The sequence below is a fragment of the Oncorhynchus keta genome, chromosome 22 (assembly GCF_023373465.1).
Source record: "Oncorhynchus keta strain PuntledgeMale-10-30-2019 chromosome 22, Oket_V2, whole genome shotgun sequence".
Taxonomy (NCBI): domain Eukaryota; kingdom Metazoa; phylum Chordata; class Actinopteri; order Salmoniformes; family Salmonidae; genus Oncorhynchus; species Oncorhynchus keta.
Genome location: NC_068442.1, coordinates 20,669,090 through 20,695,487, shown reverse-complemented (window position 1 = coordinate 20,695,487; position 26,398 = coordinate 20,669,090). Strand labels below are relative to the sequence as shown.

General features: G+C 43.9%; 1 protein-coding gene across 2 annotated transcripts in view; it reads left to right on the top strand.

Annotated features, from left to right (window-relative positions):
- Positions 1–26,398, top strand: part of LOC118401151 (C-Jun-amino-terminal kinase-interacting protein 2-like) — a 47,720-nt gene that overhangs the window by 11,843 nt on the left and 9,479 nt on the right. For both annotated transcript variants that reach the window (XM_052474863.1, XM_035798423.2), the window contains exons 2-7: positions 13,269–13,374; positions 21,464–21,770; positions 21,970–22,071; positions 22,514–24,815; positions 25,057–25,265; positions 25,903–25,978. In XM_052474863.1, coding sequence (XP_052330823.1) covers positions 21,539–21,770; positions 21,970–22,071; positions 22,514–24,815; positions 25,057–25,265; positions 25,903–25,978 — 2,921 coding nt within the window. In that variant the 5' untranslated portion in view covers positions 13,269–13,374; positions 21,464–21,538. The remainder of the gene's footprint in view (positions 1–13,268; positions 13,375–21,463; positions 21,771–21,969; positions 22,072–22,513; positions 24,816–25,056; positions 25,266–25,902; positions 25,979–26,398) is intronic.

The following is a 26,398-nucleotide window of genomic DNA, read 5'->3' as shown; positions in this document are numbered from 1 at the left end:
GGCTATCAAATGGCCTGGTAGTCACTAATGGCATCACCACTGGCCTGGTAGTCTGCGCTCTTTAATCCTCTAATCACTCTGACATCAATACAAATGCATTCGAAAATCTAATCGAACACTTCATGAGCTCATGTTGCGCAAAATTTACTATAGGCTATGCAATTGCGTGAGAAGAGAGTTTTGATGGCCTCTCTTAAAAAGAGGATACAATCAGCTTTCTATACGCTAAATGTATTTCTCAACAATCCTAATACTAAGCACATTGCTTTGCTTTACAATCGGAGTAGCCTGCTTACCTGACTGGCATGAAAATGAACTGTGGGAATGGCGTCCGCCATTCGCTATTTAAGTGCATACATTACTTATTTCCCCTGCCCCTCTTCCAACAGGAGCATAATAATGGCCCATTCTAAATCAAAACTTCACACATTATTTAGTATATGTAAAGACTGTTAAATTTAGATTAGTCTGATGGGTGACAATATCACCTGTGAATGATGCTCAGTGAGTGTAGTCTAACATGCTGACTAGACCGGGAGCGAGAGTGCGTGTGTCAGAGTGCGCCATCCCCGGATGTTGATTTTTGTCCACCTACATCAGACTCAATCAGGACACACAGGTTTAAATATCAAAACCAACTCTGAAACTATATTAATTTGGGACAGGTCGAAAGCGTTAAACATGGCAATTTAGCTAGCTATCTTGCTGTTGCTTGCTAATTTGTCCTGTGATATAAACATTGGGTCGTTATTTTACCTGAAATGCACAAGGTCCTCTAGTCAGACAATTATTCCACAGATAAAATGGTCAACGGAGTTCATTTCTAGTAATTTCTCCTCCTTCAGGCTTCTTCTTTGGACTTTATATGGTGGTTGGCAACTCAACTTTATGGTATTTTACCACAACCAACTGGACTGGAGTGTGGACCTCAGTTCATCTTTCAAACACCTACGTGGGTATATGCTCCTAAAAACCAATGAGGAGATGGGAGAGATGGGACTTGCATTGCGTCAAGTGTCACAAATCGAACCAAGTTCTATATTAGCACCTGGCTATGCCTCGCGAGCAATGTCAATGCAACAATTCAATTACCTGTATGTGTACATTCATTTTGCAATGCTCATGCACGCAACATAGGTGTTGTGGTCAACCTGTTTGGTTACTTTGCTGTTGTCACTAGTTACCACAGCTACAAAGTCAAAATCGATATATCGTAAAAACGCAACATGCTGACCACACTGCCCGCGTCACTTTGAGAATCACAACATAGGGTACAAAATCTGTTCTTGCTTTTAAAGGGGCAGTAGCCAACCTTGGGTGTACAATTTAAGGCTCTCCAAAGGGTGGTGCGGTCTGCCCAACACCTTACCGGGGGCAAACTGCACGCCCTTCAGGGCACCTACAGCACCCAATGTGACAGGAAGGCCAAAAAGATCAACAAGGACATCAACCACCTGAGCCACTGCCTGTTCACCCCGCTGTCAGTACAGCTACATCAAAGCTGGGACTGAGAGACTGAAAAACAGCTTCTATCTTAAGGCTAGCAGACTGTTAAACACCCTTCACTAACACAATATAGGCATAGACTAGAAATCACTGGCCACTTTAAGGAATTGAACACTAGTCGCTTTAATAATATTTACAGATCTGGCATTACTCATCTCATATGTGTATATACTGTATTATATATTATTCTACGGTCAGTCGGTCAGTCTGTTCTGCTCTGACATCGCTCGTCCATGCAGTTGAAGTCAGAAGTTTACCTACACCTTAGCCAAATACATTTAAACTCAGTTTCACAATTTCTGGACATTTAATCCTGGTAAAAATTCCCTGTTATAGGTCAGGTAGGATCACCACTTTATTTGAAGAATTTGAAATGTCAGAATAATAGTAGAGAATAATTAATTTGAGCTTTTATTTCTTATTTCACAGTCCCAGTGTGTCAGAAGTGTATATACACTCAATTAGTATTTGGTAGCATTGCCTTTAAATTGTTTAACTTGGGTCAAATGTTTCATGTAGCCTTCCACAAGCTTCCCACAATAAGTTGGGTTAATTTTGGCCCATTCCTCCTGACAGAGCTTGTGTAACTTAGGTTTGTAGGCCTTGCTTTTTCAGTTCTGCCCACACATTTTCTATGGTATTGAGGCAAGGGTTTGTGATGACCACTCCAATACCTTGACTTGGCTGTCCTTAAGCCATTTTGCCACAACTTTGGAAGTATGCTTGGGGTCTTTGTCCATTTGGAAGACCCAATTGCGACCAAGCTTTAACTTCCTGACTGATGTGAATATATTGAAGCAACATCTCAAAACAATTTTCCCACCCCATGATGCCATCAATTTTGTGAAGTGAACCAGTCCCTCCTGCAGCAAAGCACCCCACAACATGATGCTGCCACACCGTGCTTCACGGTTGGGATGGTGTTCTTCAGCTTTGCATTATTTAAACCAAATTGAACATGTATCATTATTTATTTGAGAATGAATAGATTTTACTTATCTATTATATTAAGTTAAAATATCATTGTTCATTCAGTATTGTTGTAATTGTCATTATTACAAACATATATTTGTAATTTATATAAATTGGCCTATTTAATCGGTATTTGCTTTTTTTGGTCCTCCAATATCGGCGTTGAAAAAATCATAATCAGTCAACCTCTAGTACAGTCACTGTGGGGAAAATGTCGTCAATGCACTTATTGATGAAGCCAGTGACGGAGATCAAATCAAACTTTATTGAACATATACACATGATTAGTAGATGTTATTTCAGGTGGAGTGAAATGCTTGTTTTTCTAGCTCCGCCACCCCTTTCCCTCCAAACATAACAATGGTCATTTTGGCCGAACAGTTCTATTTTTATTTCATCAGACCAGAGGACATTTCTCCAAATAGTACAATCTTCGTCCCAATGTGCTCCTCCCCAAAGAGCTGAACAAGCTGTCTTTATTTCCTCCTTCCTTACTGCTGATGTGCTCTTAACGTGGCAGCGCACGGTGAAGGCTCCGTGCAGGATTTCGCCGCACTCCTCCTCCCATGAAAAAACAAAGCCTGTAGATACAGAGAGTATGCAGGCTTTGACAGGTTCATGTTCCTGCTACTCAGAACCAAGGAAATCCTTATCATTAGAGTCCTCCACGAAGAGGTTATGGATCGCATGGATTAGTAGCAACATTATTGTGAAGCTTTGACCAACAAACCTTCGAACGGTCAGACAGTACACCGGCAAGCCTGAAGACCACAGCTAAGATCTCTTCTCATCTTTCCCTCTCTCTTCCCACTATTGTTCCAGTGCTTTACCCTGCAACCAGACTTTTTGCCTGCATTCCAGCTCTTCTGCCGTAGGGTAGCAGGGCTTTAGGTCAACAACATGCACTGTCCTGACATCTTCCCCAGTGTCCTCCAAACAGACCAAGTAGTTCACTGGTCCCAACTGCTGCACTACAATGTATGGACCATTCTATCTCGACGCTAGCTTGGCAGTGAACTTCTTAGATGCCTTTGACATATGATGTGAAAGTACCCAGACACGAGACTGGGGTGGAAAACACACGTCTCGTCTATGTTTGTCATAGTTTCTCAGCTGTCGTTGTTTGGCTTTGGTTTTCCTGGCTTCCACCCTGGCTAGCAAGGTGTGGTGGTGTTGGACGCCTTCAAACGCTGGGCAGTCAGGTGAAACATTGGAACTTTGCAAGACTCTGTCCATCGGACCTTTTAGTGGTCATCCAAGGTGGAGTTCGGAGGGAGTGACCCCAGAAGTCTCCTGCACAGCAGAGTTCAGTGCAAAGCGAGATTCAGGAAGATGCTGATACCACCTTGTGTGCTGATCCCCCACGAATGAAGCAATCATCCCCTTCAGGGTTCGGTTTACCCTCTCGGTAAGGTTTGTCTGAGGATGGTAGGCTGTGGTCAGCTTGGCAATTATACCCCAGTAGGTACAGAGCTCTTTGTATATTCCTGATATGAACTGCGGACCTCGGTCAGAGAGGATTTGGTCTGGAATTCCGAATCTGGTAAAGACCTCCCTTCGCAGAATTAGAGCAATGGCTGATGCAGTAGCTTTGCGGAGGGCATCAACTCCACCCAGTGTGTGTAGTAGTTCACTACCACCAATAAAAATTAATTCCGTGTCCCCCGGCTGGTAGGAAAAGGTCCCATGAGGTCAATTCCCAACATTTCATTTGGATGATTCACCTCGGTCTGCTGCATTTTTCCAGCAAGTCTGCCAATGTCTGGTTTGTTTTTCTGGCAGACTTCACACTGCTGTACAAACTTCCGTTTATCAACCCACATGCCTGGCCAGTAAACTACCTCTTGTAGTCTTCGATAAGTCTTAAACTCAAACATGGCCACTCATGGGATTAGCATGATAAACTTGGATTATCTGGTCACTCAATGTAGAGGGAATGAAGACGCGATAATGGGTGCTGTGTATTCCATCTCCTCTTGGAGTTTTTCAATACACTTTATCCTGAATTATGCTATTACTTATCATTGAAGCGACTCTTGGAGTCTTCTTTAGACAGACTCTTGTGGAACGCCATGGTGGCAGCATCCTTCTGCTGCGCTCTCCATACACTCGTCATCCAGAGGAAAGGAATCATCCAGACATTTAGCGGTAGTATAAGTACTGCACAAGGGAGGACAAACATTGGCAGTCTCTGTAATCTGAGAAAGGGCATCTGGTACAACGTTCAGTTTTCCTTTGCGATACTCGATGATGAAGTCAAACTTCTGCAGTCTGATAGACCAGCGAATAAGACGGCTGTTGGTCTTGCCTGATGCCAGAACCCACTGCAGAGCAGCATGGTCTGTGACAACGGTGAAGTTCTTCGCCAACTAAGTAGTAGCTCCATTTCTTCACAGCGAGGCACTCCCTTTCAGTCGTTGAATAATTCCTCTCGGCTGAATTAAGGATGTGACTTGCATAAGCAAGAACTTATTCTGTTCCAAGTCCTGTTTGTTGAGCCAAGACTGCTCCAAGTCCTGTTTGACTTGCATCTGTGTACACAATGAAATGAGCATTCAGGTTAGGATGTCCAAGCACTGGATCAGTAATATGACTGTTTTTGAGTGCTTCCAATGCACTTTGGCATGCAGGGGTCCATTGGAAATTCACACCTTTCTTCTTAAGGTGGTTGAGGGGTTCGGCGACCTTTGAGAAGTCAGGCACAAACCTGTGGTACCATCCAGCCATACCCGGAAACTGCTTAACAGCCTTGAGGGATGTGGGAATTGGGAATTCCTGCACGGCTGCAAATTTGGCTGGATCTGCATGGATACCTTCAGCATTAACCACATGATCAAGGAACTTGAGTTCTGGCAGACAGAAACAACACTTCAAGGTCAAACCTGCAGCCTTTAGTCTGTCGAAGACGGACTGTATGTCTTGCAGATGATCCGCGACAGAGGAGGAGTAGATTATGATGTCATCCAGATACACAAGACAATTTCTTCCCCTCAGGTCTCCCAGGACAGTCTCCATCAACCTTTGGAAGGTTGCTGGAGCATTCTTCAAGCCGAAAGGCATGACTTTGAAGGAGTACAAACCAGCAGGGGTGACAAAGGCAGTCTTGTCCTGACTAGCGGGATCTGTTGACACCTGCCAATAGCCACTGTTCAGATCCAGATTACTAAAGATGGATGCTCCTGCCAGAGATTCCAGTATGTCATTTATGTTTGGTAAAGGGTAAGCATCGCTTTCTGTTATGGCATTCGGCTTCCTGTAGTCCACACAGAATCGATATCCACCATCTTTCTTAGGAATCAGGACAACCGGAGAAGCCCATCTGGAAAAAGAAGGTTCCACAATTCCATTCTTCAACATGCTTTTGAGCTGTTCACCTCATGCCGGGTATAGATTTTGTGTTTGGAGACTGTTGTACGGCCGAGTGTAAGAGTACAGACCTCACTGTTCATGTCCAACATCTGGGAGAGCTGCCACCTTTCATCATCTGACAGACATGCCTGTTCCACCGCTTGTTTGATGTAGAAATCCGCATCAGGTTTGCTTTTGCTCTCGGATAGGAGGGGGGGTACGGCGGTAATCAGGGTTATAGTTGGGTTCTCGGACTTCACTGGTGGAACATGTTTTTGTCTTTGTCTCTTTATATTTTCTCTGTATCTGACTTGACCTTGTCCGGACTCTGCATAATGTAGCAGGCTCCAGCCTGAAATCAGTGCATTACCAGGTTGAAATGGATGAGGCTTGTCAATTGTCAAGAGTGCAGCCGATAGGAGGGTTCGGACATCGAGATGGTCAGTCCTCTGAAGAACAGGAAGTCTAGACCAAGGACTACAGCAAATGCAAGGCTTGAATCTGCAAGAATAGCCATAGGAAGGTTTAGTCTCACGATGCAGTTTTATTATTATACTAATCCAGCCCAAGGGGGTGGTAGGTTCTCCATTGGCCAAGTACAATGGTCCCGCCTCCCATGTTCGTAGCTTCTCATGAGGTAATGCCATGTTCTGCCACAGGGCCTCTTGCATCAGGGTGTAAGGTGTCCATTATGGCCTTCCCTCTCCAGTTCCTAACAGTCAGAGGAACCAATAGTTGTTGCGGAATAGGAATAAGACCGCTAGTTGTGCTGTCTAAATACTTCATGGTGGGCATTAAAGCTGACCCAATTGTATGCAAGTCACCACGCCTGTGTAGACGTTCAGTCTTCTGTCCTTTCTGACCTTTTCCTGAATCCTGACGCTGGACATAGAGCGGGCAAGAATCTGGAGGATGTTGGACTTTACACCTCCAACACATCACTGGACTTTTGTCCTGGATCTTGGGTACAAATATCTGAGACTTAGCCCCAGGAGAGTTATGGGTACTGGGATGAGGGAACAGGGTTTTTAGTTTGGAAGTGGTGCTTCCAGTCCTGCACAAACTGAGTCCCCAGACCCACCAAATCATCCACATTCTGCACACGTTCTCGAAGTCGACTAGCAAGGTGGGGAAACATGTTCTTAAGGAGTTTGACCATCTCCTGCTCAGTAATGTGGGGCGGCAGCGTAGCCTAGTGGTTAGAGCGTTGGACTAGTAACCGGAAGGTTGTGAGTTCAAACCCCCGAGCTGACAAGGTACAAATCTGTCGTTCTGCCCCTGAACAGTTAACCCACTGTTCCCAGGCTGTCATTGAAAATAAGAATATGTTCTTAACTGACTTGCCTGGTTAAATAAAGGTTAAAAAAAAAGTCAGCCTTCCATCTCATCTCCTACATATAACTCGATAGGAGAAAGTAGTAGTTTGATAGGGAGGGAGTACTCTAGAGGAGGCATGACAATGGCAGCGGGAGTTCTGTTTAACAGTATCTTCAGAGGGTTTTTTGTAGTGCTGCCTGTTCCTATTCCCTTACTGGCCAAGCCAGTGGCAGAGGTAAAACCTGAGGGAGGTGCAGAAGATTTGTCTAGAAGGGAAAAGCACTGCATTACCTCCTGGTGCAACGCTTCCATTTAAAGGTCTGTGGCCTTCTGTGCTTTTTCCATCTCATTAACGGTGTCCTTTTTGAGTCTGTTCAATCAAAAATCGTAGTTCCCCTGTGAGAGAGTCATTAATGTCCTCCATAACTTCCTTCAGATAAGAACACACTCCCTTCACAACAGAGGCTGACTCCTCTGCTCTCTGTTTTTGTTCCTCCTCAAGAAAGATTATGACTTGATGGTTAGTTTCCATTTGTGTTTTGAACCGGTGCAGTTTTCCTTGAATATCCTGCTTCAGAGAATCTTGTAAATATTTCTCTCTGAACAATTTGTTGGTTTTCCTCCATTTGACAGGGAAGGTAATCCAACCTCTGCTGCACATCTGTCTGAGCCTCCACACAATCACAGAGTTTGCGAATGGCCTTCTCCTGCATTGTCAAACTATGATTGGTTGTGTGTCCAGTGATCACAGAGACACCTCTCCAAGTCTTTCTGGACAGGGTAACAGGAAGAGGTTGAGAGGAGGGTAATGGTGGAGATGTTATAGGTGAGCCGGAAGCCTGGGGATTAGGGTCAGTGCTATCCAACTCCATTAGTCCATCGAGTCCTTTCACAATGAAAGAATCCCGAACATGATTACCATCAGGTGTGTCCATATTGACACAGTATGGGGTTCCAACAAAAGACCTGATTCAACATAGTGTGGATGGTGTCATGGGTGTTTCTCTTCAAGTCCCTGTTTGGGCGCCAATTATGTAGCGTTATTTATTAGAGAGGGGTACAGAGATTTTGTTCGGGCGCCAGGCAGGTATTAACCAATGCCCGAAAGGAAAAGAGTAGAATAGAGAGAGTACCACTACCAGACCCACACACATCAGCAGAAGAGACTGCCTAGAGTGTAGCCTGTTTACCAGATAGCCAGTGGAGAGAAAAGAGAATACACACCCTATAAAACTCACATCACAGCACAGGGGAAACCCCACCCAGAATACCTCATACAATAATAATAATAATAACAAATGGCAGAGCAATTGAGCAGCAACTTCATACAAGAAAGAACCCAGTCATCAACAGAGGATTTGCAATAATATGTATTATCTTCCAGTGGAGGAGTGCAGAGGGTATGAATGTGGGGGGGGGGTGTTCATAGACACAAAGGCCTTAAAAATGTCCACAATCTTCTCGGCCACATGTTATTAGTTATTAGTACTTCTGGCAGGGCAATAATAGTCCAGCTCTAATGAACTTCAATGGGAAGTGGATTTGAAAAATAGAAAGTCTTGCAGGGTAAAGCACTGGAACAATAGTGGGAAGAGAGAGAGAAAGAGGAGAAGAGAGATCTTAGCTGTGGTCTTCAGGCTTGCCGGTATACTGTCTGACCGTTCGATGGTTTGTATGTCAAAGCATCGCAACAATGTTGTTGCTAATCCATGCGATCCATAACCGGCACGGTCTCAAAACGATAACAACCACGACCTAGAACTGTCACACCGATGATTGAGTTAAATACTTTATAAACTACACACGCTGAAAATAAACCAAACTTCTGCAGCATAGCACACACAATCAAACTGTCGCGCCAACCAAGTGCTCCTCCCCAAAGAGCTGAATGAGCTGTCTTTATTTCCTCCTTCCTTACTGCTGAAGTGCTCTTAAAGTGGCAGCGCACGTTGAAGGCTCCGTGCAGGATTTCACCACAAACTTCCAACTTCAACTTTATGTATATAGTCTTAATTTATTTCCGCATAGATGTGAGTGTTGGGTATATGTTGTGTAATTTGTTAGATTTTACTTGTTAGATATAACTGCACTGGTGGAGCTAGAAGCACAAGCATTTCGCTACACCTGAAATAACATCTACTAATCATGTGTATGTGTCCAATAAAGTTTGATTTGATTTGACCTCTGTCACTGGCTTCATTAATAAGTGCATTGACGACGTCCCCACAGTGACCGTACTAGAGGTTGACCGATTATGATTTTTTTTTCAACGCCGATACTGATTAAGGGAGGACCAAAAAAAGCAGATACCGATTAATCGGCCAATTATTTACAATTTTATGTATTTGTAATAATGACAATTACAAAAATACTGAATGAACAATGAACCCTTATTTTTTAACTCTATATAATGCATAACATCTATTTAGTCTCAAATAAATAATGAAACATGTTCAATTTGGTTGAAATAATGCAAAATAACTGTGTTGGAGAAGAACGTAAAGATATGTGCCATGTAAAAATAAAAAAGCTAACGTTTAAGTTCCTTGCTCAGAACATATGAATGCTGATGGTTCAATATTCCCAGTGAAGAAGTTTTAGGTTGTAGTTATTATATGAATTATGACGCGTCGACTATTTCTCTCTCTACCATTTGTATTTCATATACCTTTGACTATCGGATGCTCTTATAGACACTTTAGTATTGCCAGCCTAATCCCGGGAGTTGATAGGCTTGCAGTCATAAACAGCGCTGTGCCTCAAGCATTGCTAAGAGCTGCTGGAAAAACGCAGGAAAGTGCTGTTTGCATGAATACATATGAGACTGCTGCTGCCTACCACCGCTCAGTCAGACTGCTCTATCAAATCATAGACTTAATTATAATGAACACACAGAAATACAAGCCTTTGGTCATTAATATGGTCAAATCCAGAAACTATAATTTCGAAAACAAAATGTTTATTCTTTCAGTGAAATACAGAACCATTCCGTATTTTGTCGAAAGTGGCAACCCTAAGTCTAGATATTGCTGTTACATTGCACAACCTTCAATGTTATGTAAAATTTCGGCAAATTAATTACGTTCTCTGTTAGGAAGAAATACAGTTTGCAATGAGCCAGGTGGCCCAAACTGTTGCATTTACCCTGACTGCTTGCATTGAACGCAAGAGAAGTGACACAATTTTCCTAGTTAATATTGCCTGCTAACATGCATTTATCTTAACTAAATATGCAGGTATAAAAATATACTGATGTGTATTGATTTTAATAAAGCCATTGATGTATATGGTTAGGTACATTTGTGCAACGAATGTGCTTTTTCGTCAAGGCACTTTTGATAAATCATCAACCATTTGGCAAAGTTGAAGTAGGCTGTGATTCGATACATTTAACAGGTAAGATTGATTATATGCAACTCAGGACAAGCTAGTTAAAGTAGTAATATCAACCATGTGTACTGTAGTTAACTGGTGGTTATGTGAAGATTGATTTGTTTACAAGAACTTTATCTAGCAACTTATCTTGGCTCATTGTCGCCACAAGGTCCTTTTGACGCTGCAATCGCGTAACAGGTGGTCAGCCTGCCATGCAGTTTCCTCATGGATTGCAATGTAATCGGCCATAATCGGCGTCCAGAAAAGGCAGATTACCGATTGTTATGAAATTGGACCTAATTAATCGTCCAGCCGATTAATCGGTCTACCTCTAGACCGTATGTACATATCCCAACCAGAAGCTATGGGTTACAGGCAACAACCACACCGAGCTAAAGACTAGAGCTGCTTTCAAGGAGCGGAACACTAATCTGGATGCTTATAAGAAATCCCGCTATGCATTTACACAAACCATCAAATAGGCAAAGCTTCAATTCAGGACTAAGATTGAATTTTACTACACTGGCTCTGACGTTCGTCGGATATGGCAGGGCTTGAAAACTATGACTCCAACACCATCATTAAGTTTGCTGACGACACAACAGTGGCAGGCGTGATCACCTACAACGATGACACACCCTATAGGGAGGAGGTCAGACAACAACCTCTCCCTCAATGTGAGCAAGACAAAGGAGCTGATCATGGACTACAGGAAAAGGTTGGCCAAACAGGCACCCATTAACATCGACGGGACTGAAGTGGAGCGAGCGGGTCGAGAGTTTCAGGTTCCTTGGTGTACACATCACCATCTAACTAACATGGTCCAAACACACCAAGACAGTTGTGAAGAGGGCACAACAACACATTTCTGCCTTCAGGAGACTGAAAAGATTTGGCATGGGTCCCCAGATCCTCAAAGTTATACAACTGCACCATCGAGGATCCTGACTGATTGCATCACCGCCTGGTATGAAAACTGCCCTGAATTTGAGCGAAAGGCGCTACAGAGGGTAGTGCGTGCGTCCCAGTACATCACTGGGGCCAATCTTCCTGACATCCAGGACCTACACTACTGTTAAAAAGTTTGGGGTCACTTAGAAATGTCCTTGCCTTTGAAAGAAACACTTTTTCATCCATTAAAATAATATCAAATTGATCAGAAATACAGTGTAGACATTGTTAATGATGTAAATTACTATTGTAGCTGGAAACGTCAGATTTTTTTTATTTTTATGGAATATCACATAGGTGTACAGAGGCCCATTATCAGCAACGATCACTCCTTGTGTTCCAATGGCACGCTGTGTTAGCTAATCCAAGTTTATAATTTTAAAAGGCTAATTGATCATTAGAAAACCCTTTTTCAATTATGTTAGCACAGCTGAAAACAGTTGTTCTGATTTAAAGAACCAATAAAACTGTCCTTCTTTAGACTAGTTGAGTGTCTGAAGCATCAGCATTTCTGGGTTCGATTACAGGCTCAAAATGGCCAGAAACAAAACTTTCTTCTGAAACTCATCAGTCTATTCTTGTTCTGAGAAATGAAGGCTATTCCATGTGAGAATTTTCCAAGAAACTGAAGATCGCGTACAACGCTGTGTACTACTCCCTTCACAGAACAGGGAAATCTGGCTTTAACCAGAATAGAAAGAGGAGTGGGAGGCCCCAGTGCACAACTGAGCAAGAGGACAAGTACATTAGTGTCTGTCTAGTTTGAGAAACAGACGCCTCACAAGTCCTCAACTGGCAGCTTCATTAAATAGTATGCGCAAAACACAAGTCTCAACGTCAACAATAAAGAGGCGACTCCGGGATGCTCAGTTCCTCTGTCCGGTGTCTGTGTTCTTTTGCCCATCTTAATCTTTTATTTTTATTGGCCAGTCTGAGATATGGCTTTTTCATTGCAACTCAGCCTAGATGCCTAATGTTAACATAATTGGAGATAGTTTGTACACACAGTGATATCAGCACAACAGTCCTGTAGTTGCTTTTTTCATTACAGTAAGGAGAGTTCACAAAGGCCTAAATAGTTTATTTTCAGACAGCAATTCATATTGAATAACATCCCCAATAATTTCCCTGTATCACATTGTAGGCTGCTGCTGGTCAGGAGCTCTGTGTGTGTGTTTATGATCTAGACATGATTTCTGATTTAGCACTATTACAGTATGCAATTTTGCCCAGTTAGACAATGATCTAGTTTTACGTTTCCACCTTTTTTTATGTTTTTTTCTGACACTGCTTCACAGTAGTTCTATATACATCTGTACTAAGCCCTGTCTGGAATGTCCTGTCATCACTAGAAAACCTGCATTGCAGCATTTCCTTCTGAGCCTTACAAAAGTATCTTACTAATGGAATAGATAGCTGAGCTTCTGTTGTAACTAATGGACCACAGTTATACAGATGGTTTATAGAAAACAAGATGATGAGCTCATGAACTGTTGTCTGTAAACTGGGGGTGGGGGGAATAATGGCTGAACTCCTCTGTCTGCTTAGAGAGCAAAGCAAAATATGGGGGATGTGTGGGTTCTTGTGTCTGGTGAGTGAGGCACAGAACTAAATAGTGATGGGCCATATCTCAGAGCAGTCGTCCCCAGGGTCGGAGCACTCTGTGTGGGCATCACTCAGAGAGCTGCTCACCTCCGGAAGGGTGGTCAGGTACATGAGGACTGGAGGTGAAATCACAAATGTGTTTGTACTATGTGTACTATGTGTAAATATTAACGTTCTCCCTCCCGTTCTTCCAGGCCTTCCCATGACATCAGTCTGGAGGAGTTTGATGATGAGGATCTGTCTGAAATCACAGATGACTGTGGAATAGGACTCAACTACGACTCTGATCCATACGAGAAGGTGGAACGCATGCAAGCACACACATACACAAACACACAGGCACATACATACACCAATGTAATGTAGTGAAACAGCATGTCTGTAATTAATAACGTTTCTGGGGGATATTCTGCTCTCCTCAATAAATAGATTAGCTTGCAGACGGCTTCAAACTACTGTTGTGTAACCTAAAAGCTCCTCCTATAGTACAGATAGAAAACAAAGGTCTTCCTACAAATTTGAAGCAAAGCACCTTGGCTGTCAGTCTGTTTGGGTTTCTTTGTGTGGCTGTGTGTGTCTCTGCCAACACATGGTGCTCAGGGCTTTGATTGACAATTGCTGTGGGTGACAGAGAGATTGAATATGAGAGAGGGAGAGAGTGATCGACTCCCCCGGTATAGCCATTGGAGGTGATAACTGCCAATTTGTGTGTACTCGGGCTCATCTCTTATATAAGCGGCAGTGTAACTTGCTGTTAATACCTGTGTTACCAGAGCTCATTACATTTGTGACCTTATACTAAGCTCAGTCCTGCCCTATCATTTCCATCCTATCAACATCAGTTCCAGCATCAGAGTAGAATATGAATGGTACTGTGCAACTCAAATCCCCTCTTAGTGACCGAGCTCTGGAGATAATCCACAGACCTGTACTACTGGAGAAGCACTGGGTCTGCTTCCTCTCTCTTTCTATCTCTGTTTCCCTCTTTAATTATTTATCTGTCACCCCTTTCTCTCATTCCCTCTCCATCTCTCTCCCCATTTTTACTCTCCCTCCCCCTCTCTCTCTCCTGAGGGATGTGAATGTTTTATGGGGCTTTGAGCCATAGCTGCAGAAAAGGGTGAATAACCCAGTGCGGTTTGCTGCTATGCAGAGACGGTCCTCCCGCATCATTCCTTTACACCTTCTCTCCTCCCTCCCTCTCTCTCCCCCCTCTCCCATGACTGCTCATTCCTTCATTAGCTGCTTTGCAGAGCTCTGTTCAGAGAGATCCTACCTTCAACCCCCTTCTTTTTACCTCAATTCCTCCTCTTCCCCATAATAGACATGTTTTTGCTTCTGCCTCATTAATCCCACAACAACAAAAAAACTGGGCAATTGAGTTATATTTTTTCAGTCACATGCAAAGTTCTTTCTACAAAGCTATTTGTCAGTGTGTAGAGACGACTCGGGCCTACAACCTCAGAAAGCAAGTTAAGGGAAACACTTTTATCCTTGCAATCTGAGATGTCATATTTCAAACGCAGATCACCCAATGGAACAAACAGGCCCTGACTGCTCAGTCCACAGATGTGTGGGTGTATGCCAGAGACAGTGTCACTCTTTGTTATGTTACATCATCAAACCCACCCCCACCAAGTCGCCCAGCCCCAAAGGAACTAATCCTGCTGACTTCAGACTGACACTCTGGATTAAGAACAGAGCTGGAGAGTGGTGTGTGTGTGTGTGTGTGTGTGTGTGTGTGTTTTATGTATTTGATTGGGTGTTTGTCATCAGCCCATTAAGCCTCTATCACACAGTTAAATGGTTTCTGTTTGTTTATACATGGGCCTGTATTTGTGTGTGTGTGATAAAGCACTGAAATAATTTTGTAGAGGTCATCTTTTAGCACTTTCTTTGATCTTCAAGGCTGACAACCAATCAGAAAAGTAGGATTATCCCTCTGCCCAATCCCCATATCTGATTAATAACCATTCATTGTTCACTTCCTAATCTGCATACCCCTTTCCAGATTAGGCTTGGCTCCCTTTGAGTTACACGCACACACACGCGCACCATCATAAACTGACTTAAACTGATTATTTCCCGGAGCAGAGATATTAGTCTTCAATCATTGGATTTGTTTAATATACCAGAAAGGGCATTTCTTGGAGAGCAGATTTAAATGTTTAAAACGTGATAAAGCCCACCTCTCCCTCCATACTATTGGTGTAAACTGCTGCAGTTACTAATGTATTTTTGAAGATGACCCAGAATGCTTTGAGAAGGAGGAAAACAGATGTTTTCATGCGTGTAATTAAGTTTTTTGACTTGGTTGAACTGTAGTAAACTGCGACACACACACACACACACACAGTACCAGTCAATAGTTTGGACACACCTACTCATTACAGGGTTTTTATAAATGTTTACTTTATTTTGACTATTCTCTACATTGTAGAATAATAGTGAAGACATAAAAACTATGAAGTAACACATTGAATCATGTAGTAACCAAAAAAGTGTTAAATCAAAATATATTTCAGATTCTTCAAAGTAGCCACCCTTTTCCTTGTTGAAAGCTTTGCACTGTTGGCATTATCTCCATCAGGATCATGAGGTAGTCACCTGGAATGCCTCGTTAGAAGTTAATTTGTGGATTTTTTTTATTTAGCCAATCAGGTGTGTTGTGACATGGTAGGGGTCCACAATATGGCAAGAACAGCTCAAATAAGCAAAGAGAAACAACTCCATCATTAATTTAAGACTGACTGACCTAATCTGGAAAACTTCAAGGACTTTGAAAGTTTCTTCAAGTGCAGTCGCAAAAACCGTCAAGCGCTATCATAAAACTGGCTCTCGTGAGGACCGCCACAGGAAAGGAAAACCTAGAGTTACCTCTGCTGCAGAGGATAAGTTCATTAGAGTTTCCAGCTTCAGAAATTGCAGCCCAAATAAATGCTTCACAGAGTTCAAGTAACAGACACATCTCAACATCAATTGTTCAGAGGAGACTCTGTGAATCAGGCCTTCATGGTCAAATTGCTGCAAAGAAACCATTAATAAAGGACACAAATAAGCAGAAGAGTTACTTGGGCCAAGAAACATGAGTCCAAATTTGAGATTTTTGGTTCCAACCGCTGTGTCTATGTGAGACGCAGAGTAGGTGAACAGATAGACGATCTTTGCATTGTGTGGTTCTCACCATTAAAAATGGAGGAGGTGTGGGGGTGCATTTCCGGTGACACTGTCAGTGATTTATTTATAATTCAAGGCACACTTAACCAGAATGGCTACCACAGCATTCTGCAGCGATACGCCATCCCATCTGGTTTCTGCTTAGTGGGACTATCATTTGTTTTTCAACAAGGCAATGACCCAACACACCTCCAGGCTGTGTAAGGGCTATTTGACCATGAAGGAGAGTGATGGAGTGCTGCATCATATGGCCTCCACAATCACCCAACCTCAACCCAATTGCGTTGGACTGCAGAGTGAAGAAAAAGCAGCCAACAAGTGCTCAGCATTTGTGGGAATTCCTTCAAGACTGTTGGAAAAGCATTCCAGGTGAAGCTGGTTGAGAGAATACCAAGAGTGTGCAAAGCTGTCATCAAGGCAAAGGGTGGCTATATTTTGATTTAACACTTGTTTTGGTTACTACATGATTCCATGTGTTATTTCATAGTGTTGATGTATTCACTATTATTCTACAGTGTAGAAAATTGTAAAAATAAAGAAAAACCTTGTAATGAGTACATGTAGAGGTAAACTTTTGACTGTTACTGTACACACATAAATAATCAACCTAGGAATGGTTCATTTCCCCATTACGCACAAAGAAGCAATTCCAATTCTGTTATTCCTAATGTTGACATTCTGAATATCATGATGATGATTTTTACTGACTTTGGTCCTCCCACATGTTCTCACTGTCATTCCTATGCAGATGGAGAGGAGAGCACACTGGCCTATATTTCCCATAATGCTTCAGTGAAGAGAAAAGGGAGGCTAACTCCTGACTCTGACTGTTTCTGCATTTTTCCCTTCAGTCTCGTGACTTGTCTGGGAGTTAGATATGAGCTACAGACGAGCTCAAGAGATGAGCTATAAATGAGCATGAGTTGTCTTCCATTCTCTGTTTGTCGTGTACAATGAATCTCAGTGAAAGCCTGGTTGGGTGGAAGCAAATGCCTTATTTTCCTGTTGGTATCTATCAATCTTTGGGAGAAGAACCAGAGAGAAATTATAAGAGAAATACAAAATGAATGCATGAAAGAGAGAGTGAGAGGAAGAATGAGAGAGGGCTGTCAGTATTTTGGGAGCAGACGGGATACTCAGTCCCTTGAGTCAGACTCCGGCATAAATCACTGAGCTATCAGGTGAAGTGAGTCTCCCCCTCTACCTCCATCCTTTCTTTCACTCTCTCTTTCTCTCTCTCTTGCTCTCTCTCTAACAGTGATTAATGCCCCTGCACATATATATTATTCATAATATGCCATAGCAAACGGGTAGTAGACAAATGGGGCCTGTGGGTCTGTGTGTCTCAGATACTCTTTTAGCTCTCTCCTTTAACAAATTGCTGTAAATTTACAGAAAAACGAAGTTAGCTACTGTAATTCTATATTACAGTACTAAAGAGCAATACATTATCGGGCTCAATGTCATTCTGCTACACTTCTGTAATTTTACAATACAATTTTAAAGTAAATAACTTACCTGTTTTGCGTATATTTACAGAAGCATACTATAAATTATGCTGCATTGTAGGAAAATGTTGTGGGCGGCAAAATGTCTCATTACCATATTTTGAGGCGTGCTTTGTAAGAGGCTATTTTTGGTGCACCCATTAGTGACAATGCTGTTCCCCACAGAATACAGTACCATACCATATTTTTTTCCTGTAAATCTACAGTAATTAACTGGCTAATGTGCTGCCAGTAATTTTCTGTAATTCAATAATATAATAATATATGCCATTTAGCAGACGCTTTTATCCAAAGCGACTTACAGTCATGTGTGCATACATTCTACGTATGGGTGGTCCCGGGAATCGAACCCACTACCCTGGCGTTACAAGCGCCATGCTCTACCAACTGAGCTACAGAACTGCCACAGTATCATACTGCAACAAAAACAGGTTTAGATTTTTTTTGCAAAGTTATAAAAAAATAAAAACTGAAATATTACATTTCCATAAGGGTTCAGTATCAAGACACAAGGCGAGACCCACATGCAGACACAGGTGGCAGATGGTTGGAGTCTTACAATGTTTATTAATCCAAAGGGGTAGGCAAGAAAATGGTCATGGACAGGCAAAAAGGTCAAAACCGGTTCAGAGTCCAGGAGGTACAGAGTTGCAGACAGGCTCGTGGTCAAGGCAGGCAGAATGGTCAGGCAGGCAGGTACAAAGTCCGGAAACAGGCAAGGGTCAAAACTGGGAGGACTAGAAAAAGGAGAATGCAAAAAGCCGGAGATCGGGAAAACAGCTGGTTGACTTGGAAACATACAAGACGAACTGGCACAGACAGACAGGATACACAGGGATAAATACACTGGCACAGAGAGACAGGAAACACAGGAATAAATGCACTGGGGAAAACAAGCGACACCTGGAGGGGGTGGAGACAATAGATAATTTACTCAGTACTTTGTTGAAGCACCTTTGGCAATGATTACAGCCTCAAGTCTTCTTGGGTATGACGCTACAAGCTTGGCACAACTGTATTTGGGGAGTTTCCCCATTTCTTCTCTGTAGATCCTCTCAAGCTCTGTCAGGTTGGATGAGGAGCATCACTGGACAGCTATTTTCAGGTCTCTCCAGAAATGTTCGTTCGGGTTCAAGTCCTGACTCTGGTTGGGCCACTCAAGGACATTCAGAGACTTGTCCCCAAGCCACTCCAGCATTGTCTTGGCTGTGTGCTTAGGGTCGTTGTCTTGTTGGGAGGTGAACCTTCACCACAGGCTGAGGTCCTGAGTGCTCTGGACAGGTTTATCAAAGGATCTCTCTGTACTTTGCGCTGTTCATCTTTCCCTCGATCTTGAATAGTCTCCCAGTTCATGCTCAGTTTGGCCAGGCGGCCAGCTCTAGGAAGAGTGTTGGTGGTTCCTAACTTCTTCCAATTCTAGAATGATGGAGGCCACTGTGTTCTTGGGGACCTTTAATGCTGCAGAAATGTTTTTTGTATCTTTCCCCAGATCTGTGCCTCGACACAATCCTGTCTCAGAGCCCTACAGACAATTCCTTCAACCTCATGGCTTGGTTTTTGCTCTGACATGCACTGTCAACTATGGGACCTTGTGTGCTTTTCCAGATCATGTCCAATCAATTGAATTTACCACATGTTTTAAAAACATCAAGGATGATATGGAAACAAGATGCACCTGAGCTCAATTTCGAGTCTCATAGCAAAGGGTGTGAATAGTTATGTAAATAAGCTATTTCCATTTGTTCCCATCCATTTTAGAATAAGGCTGTAGCGTAACAAAATGTGGAAAAAGGCAAGGGGTCTGAACACTTTCCGACTGCATTGTATAATTAGGGCATGGAGAGGAGCCATTAGTGTTATTAATCAATCACTAAATGGTATTGATAAACCAGGACCATCAATATTAATCTATCTGTTTTTGGATTAACATAGATGTATTAGGAGTGTGTGAGTTTGGTCTCCTGTTGTTGGATGTATATACAAGTAGAATGTAATGAACCGATAATGTGACACAAACACAGACAAATGTCACATTAACAAACAGTACAGCAACATTTTCTCCCTCCTATCAATTTAATTCCTCTGGATATAATGGAGCTGGCTCCTATCGTTGAGACAGGGAGAGAGGGGAAACTAATTCAGTCAGCAGAAGGGTTGTGCTTCCGCCAGGCTGGCTGCCTGGCCTGTAGAAGGGAGGGAATGTCAGCTCTGTCTGGACCAACATGGTGGGATGTCCTTGGGTACCTGAGAACTGGGGATTGATCCACAAACACACACACTCATATTTATAGCTGTCCACTATCACCACTGCCACCAAGGAGCAGAATGTAGTCAATGTTTAAATGTCCACTATGGAGTAATACTGTTATGAGTACATTACAATATCATTAATACACTACCAATACACAACACTATCAGTATGACTTTTAAGATTAATAGATGATCTACAAATGTGATCACACGCAACATTTTTTTTAATACTAATAAAAAGCAATCGATCCATGTTTCTTGTACAGTAGGCTTTGTCATTTGACTTTCTCTGAGAAACTGTGCTGTATGTGTATCTTCTAGATTTCCCTTGGGTTCTAGATTGACGGTTGATTTTAGTTTCTCTGGTGTTAAGGTTTAGCAGGCGTTAGCAGTCCTGTGTGAAGGGGACAAGAAGGTGGGCTTTGATGCTGAGAGAGAGGAGGGAAAGAGAGACCGATGAGGAAAGTGCTGTGTTGTTCAAATGCAAAGTGGATAGCTAGAATATATTCAATCCAGTGTTCTCCCTGTCAAAAGCAATATAGTGTTGTGTTGATTGTAGTGAGTGATGTAACAACGTGTCTATTCACATTGTAGCGACTAAGACAATAAATAAAGATATCTATAATTATTGCCACCAACTTTTCACTTGGAGACTGTGATTAGGGCTCCCGGGTGGCGCAGCGGTCTAAGCCACTTCATCTCAGAGCTTGAAGTGTCACTACAGACACCCCGGTTCGATTCCAGGCTGTATCACAACTGGCTGTGATTGGGAGTCCCATAGGGCGGCACACAATAGGCCCAGTGTTGTCCAGGTTTGGCCAGACCTGACTTGCCTAGTTAAATAAAAGGTTAAAAAAAATACTTAATGGTACAGTGACTATTTCCGCATACTTTTTGCATGTACAAAGATATACAGTACAAAGATGTGCTGAGTGCTTTTAGCCTGGACAAAAGCATGCATACACACACACACACACACACACACACACACACACACACACACCTGAATCTAATTTAAATTGAATTTTATTGTAAAACAGCTAAAACCTGAGGCATCATCAATCCACCCCTCTCTCTCCTTTTCTCTCTGTCTCTTTCTCTCCCCCCTTCTAGACTTTGGAGCATAGTGGACAAGTCACCTGAGCCCCAGCCTACCGCAGTGCTTTGATGTGTGTTTGTGTGCTGATGGGATACTGCAGTGTTATATTCTTCTTGTAGGCTGCTCTGTGTTTAACTGTCCCACAGCTCTCTGAAAACTATTGTATATGAGCCCAGGAAGGTGACTCTGGGGTTGTTGCTTTCGTTCATACTAGCATTTGAGTATTTGCTGACAGCATTGCATTTCAGCTTCTCACAGTGTTAAAATATTGTTAAAGCAATCTCTGCCATACCACCAGTCACTCATTCTCTCTCTCCCTCCCTTCATATCCTCTCTCTCTCTCTCTCTCTTTCAGGACTGTCTGATTCTGGAGAAGAACGATATTCACCACCCGGTCTGCTCCTTCCAGGACGACTTCCAGGAGTTTGAGATGATCGATGACGAGGATGAGGAGGATGAAGAGGAGGTGGACCCTGATGCTCCACCCTCCCCCTCCGCTTCCCTTCCTCCTTCCCCTACCCTGGGCACTCTGAAGAGCCGGCCCACCACCCTTAACCTCACCACCACTCTCTCTCTCTCTCAGGACTCATTGAACAACAACAGCAGTCTTTCTCCAAAGAAGGGCAGCTGGCAGCACTCTCTACGCAAGCCCACCTCACAAGGTGAATACTGTGCTGTCTTATTACTTACCAATAATAAACCACTACCAACACCAAGCAGCTTATTTCCTCTCAAATACCCTAGCTTTCTAAGGAAAAGTTTTTTTTTTACAAATGTTTGTATGATAATTGATCTACCTAGTCTTGTCTATTTATGCTGTGTCTTTAAACGTTACTGTAAGCTGTTGTCCTTTGCGTGCAGGCCGTCTGTCTCCAACCCACTCCTGTCTGGAAGATGGGAGCCACGTGACAGGCCAGTGCCCTTCCCAAACAGCCCCCCAGGCCCCAGCATCCCAGAGCAAAGGTACCCCCCCCCCCAACAAAATGGCCGCCCTCCAGAAGTCATCCCCCATAAACATTTAGTGACGTGTTGTAAAAGTGTAGTCGTCCTGTCCTCACTGGCCAGAGCTATAGATATAGACTTTGGCAAGCATAGTTTGGGATTCTAAAGAATGGGCTCCATTTTGACACCAAACATTCCAAGTCCAATTGGTGAGAATTAATTTGTTATTGTGTGTTTGGGCCCAACACAGAGCATAGTTTAGATAGGTATGTTTATCTATTGCTCCCATCACTGCCATCCCTACTCTGGTGACTTCTGGTTTAAAGTGGCTATTGCAATAATGTTCTCATGATCCATTCTAATCTCTCTTTTCTTCTCTGCATTCTCATCTCCCTCAACCTCTATCATCTCTCTTCATTTTATCTCTACTTTTTCTGTTCGATCTCCTCTCTCTCTCCAACAGGCTCCTTTGGTCAACACAAGTCTCACCTGGGCTCTGACGAGGTCATTAACTCCTCAGCCGACCCTTCAACTCTGACCTCCAGAGTTTCATCCCTGGATGACCACTCCCAGTGCTCTGACACCGAGGTCGACCACGACCTCAACAACGCTGACCACAACCACAAACGTTCACGGTCCTGCATGTCCACCCAGCGACGTCCCACCGACACCTACACGGTCACTACTGAGTCATGCCTGGACCGGGAACTGGAAAACGACCCAGACGGGACCAGCCGATGCCTGTCCTCCACTGCTCCCATTGGGGGGAATGACGGAGCTGACACCCCTCTGTCAGGTGAGGAGCTGGAGAAAGATTTTGACGTAGAGTTCATGTGTAAGGAGACCTATGACATGGCGTGTAAGGAGAACCAGAGCTCAGTCTACGTTGAGTTCCCCTCCATCGAGCCCTGTGAGCAGGCTTTTTTCTCCAGCTATATGCCATCAAGCCGCTCTGATGTTCTCGACCAATCCAGAAACACTGACCAGAGCGAGCTTCCAGCTACAGCCAATGAGGCGGCCAATGACTCCACATCTCCGTCCTCGGACCCTGGCATCGCTGACATGAATGCCAAGCGGTGCTACGCCACCTCAGACCAAGAGCATGACCTGAGCTCTCCCGGGTCAGAATCAGACATTGAGGGGGAGCTGGAGGCAGCGTTTGCCTGCGGAGGACCCCTGGTCTCCAATATGATCTCCTCCATCTCAGAGACAGAGCTGGACATGACCAGTGATGACAGTAGTAGTGGACGCTCCTCCCACCTCACCAACTCTATTGAAGAGGCCAGTTCACCCACCTCCGACCAGGAACTGGGCCCTGACAACGAGTTAGAACAGGACAGCAGCATTGTGGGAATGAAGGTATCACTCCTCCTTGGCCACCCAGACCCCATCAAAGTGGGCTCACCCTTACCCTCACCTTCACCACTACCCTCCCCCAGCCTAGCCACCCCGTCCCCTGCTGACTCCCCCATCCTGCCCCCAGAGCCCTATGATGACGGCCAGGCTCTGATGGGCCTACAGAGTGTAGATGATTATGATGAATTGCCTTATGAGCACCAGGCTGACCCAGATGAGGCCCTGCCCCCACCCCCACGCTGTGAGGAGGACAGAAGGTCCAAACAGATGGTACTCCAGATAGAACCCGACCACAGCCTGGAGAGCTTCAAACACTCCTTCTACCTGCCAGTGGGACCCAGACTCATACCCACTCACGAGGACGACTATGACGGTAACAGTGAGGGAGAGTCAGAGTCGGAGAGCGAGGACGAGCTGAGCGAGAATTCAGACTCACCCTGGTTGCTTAACAACCTGGTGAACAAGATGATCTTGGCGGGGTCTTATCCAATTAGCTGTCCCGAGGACTGTTTCAAGAGGTCAGTGTCCGTCTCGGACACCATCTCACCCTCTTCAGACATCGAGCCAGTCACGTTCACCGACGCTGCGGGTGAAAGAATGCTGAAATCTGGGACGAAGGAATCGAAGGATAAAAAAGGGAAGGGTCTGAGGAAGGAGTGGAAGGAGAGTGAGAAGATGGAGAAGAGTGCAGAGCTGCCCAAATGGAATACAGGGAAAGTCAACGATAGATTTGGCCCCTGTCTGTACAAGAGCAATCCCACAGCTGACACCATCAGAACGGTGATCGTGGAGCGTTATGGCAACAGGGTAACCACAGACAACAATCACACTCAGGACTCTGAGAAAGAAATCACCAGCCCTAAATCAGGCAAAAACACCAAGAGGCAGGATGAAGAAGATGACAATACTGTGGAGCCCGATAACGACCTGATGATGCTGGAGGGTACGGAGGAGCTGGACTCTCCTATTCTGAGTGAGAGCGTGGCGATTGACAAGGACGAGGGCCGTGAGACAGAGGCCAAGCCCAACGGACACTCTACGGCCTCCCTGGAACGCATCAACACTGTCAAACACAGCATGACCCTGGATATCCCCACGGCCCAGACCAACCGATGCTTCAGCCTCACCTACTCCACTGACAATGATGAGGAAGAGGGAGACTCCTCCCCATTCCTGAGCTGCCTGAGGAAGCAGTCATCCTACGTTGGCAGCCACCAGTACCTGGATAGCTCTCCGCCCATCGACGAGAGTGTCCGGGACCTCACCCTATTGGAGCAGGAACGCACCCTGTGTGAGAGAGACCTCCCTCTGCGGTCCCAGCCGGATGACGACGGTCTGGCATACGACTCCATGAAGTACACTCTGGTGGTGGATGAGAACACTACACTGGAGCTGGTCAGCCTCAGGAGGTACTTACATGGAGAAAGGGCCCATCTTTGTTGTGGAAGGGTTTAGTTGAATTTCATTCTATTGGCAATTTAAAAGTCATTTACATCAAGTTGTTTAATTACTCCTGTGTAGTCAGTGCTGTCACAACAGTCCCAAGCTGATTTATCAGGAGTCAACTTTATAGTGCATTATGGATGCTTTTATATTGTCTTCTTCTATTAAGCTATTATGACTAACCTGTGTGAACCGTGCCCTTCCCAGATGTACCTCTGTGCTGAGTGATGACAGTGAGCTGTCTACACTGTGTGACGATGACCCTCTGGGGATGGGGGAGGTGGGGTACTTCCGGGGGAACGGAGGGGTGCGGCCAGAACTCCTCAGCTCGTCAGAAGACTCCTCACCTGAGGCTGACATGCACTTCTCCAAGAAGTTCCTCAACGTATTTGTCAACAGCACCTCACGATCCTCTAGTAAGTATCCTACACTTAAAGATACAGGTTCCCGTTGGAACCAAATAAGGTTATTCAGAGTGATGCTATAGGGGAAACCATTTTAGGTTCTTTGAACATACTTTAAATGGGATGGTTCTTTGAAGACCCATCTCAAAATCAAGAGCGCCAAAAAACAATTTTTGATTCCAAAAGGAACTATCATAAAAGGTTCTACAAAAATAAGTTTATGGCTCTTTGAGGTTTTATTTTGGGTGTTTTTTTTTAACGCTGTGTTAAGGCTTATTTGCATATTTCACGTATACCTTTTGAGTACATTGTTGAGTTATCAGTACCACCCATGACTGCTTACTAGTGACTGAGACGTGGTTGTTGTATTCATTCATGTTCAGGCCTGTACAAAGTTAGATCCCAACTGAATATGTCTCATTTACTGAGTCCAGAGTGTTCATGTTAGCTCTCCCAAGCTGTAGCATGATAAAAGATCACTGAAGGATCGTCTACATAATTAAGGATATATTACAAATGGAAAGAAGAAGAATTTCATCATAATGAGTTATTATGACTGATGCAGTTATAATTCATTTAGATGTTATTCAGAGAGGTCCTATGGGTTATATTAATGTCCCTCCCAACGTGTTTGTGTTTACCTGTGCAGGTACAGAGTCATTTGGGCTGTTCTCCTGTGCCATCAATGGAGAGGAGAGGGACCAGACACACAGGGCTGTATACAGGTGAGTCATAGCATTCAGAACATCATTTACAGACATACTGTGTTATATAAACAGAGAGCAACACAACAAGCAATCTGAAATCATGATCAGAGAAAAAACTGTAATTATTGTAACGTTATCATTTCAAGAGTATGTTATAATCTCTTATTTGTTTGACTCTTTGTTCTTCATCCCACACATGCACTATGGATTGTAGGTGATATGGGATAAAGGATGGTTGTGTGCAGTAGGAGACTTGACTCTGGTGAAAACACTAGTGGTCTGGAGAGAGGGAGGGAAGAAGAGATGGGGGGAGGAAGAGAGGAAAGGGGGGAGGAAGAGAGGAAAGGAGAGAGTGAGAGGGGGGCAGGTGTAATGGCCCTAGTGAAATTGCAGGGGGAACAGCTATACACACACCAGCCTGCCACCACCTGGGCCTCA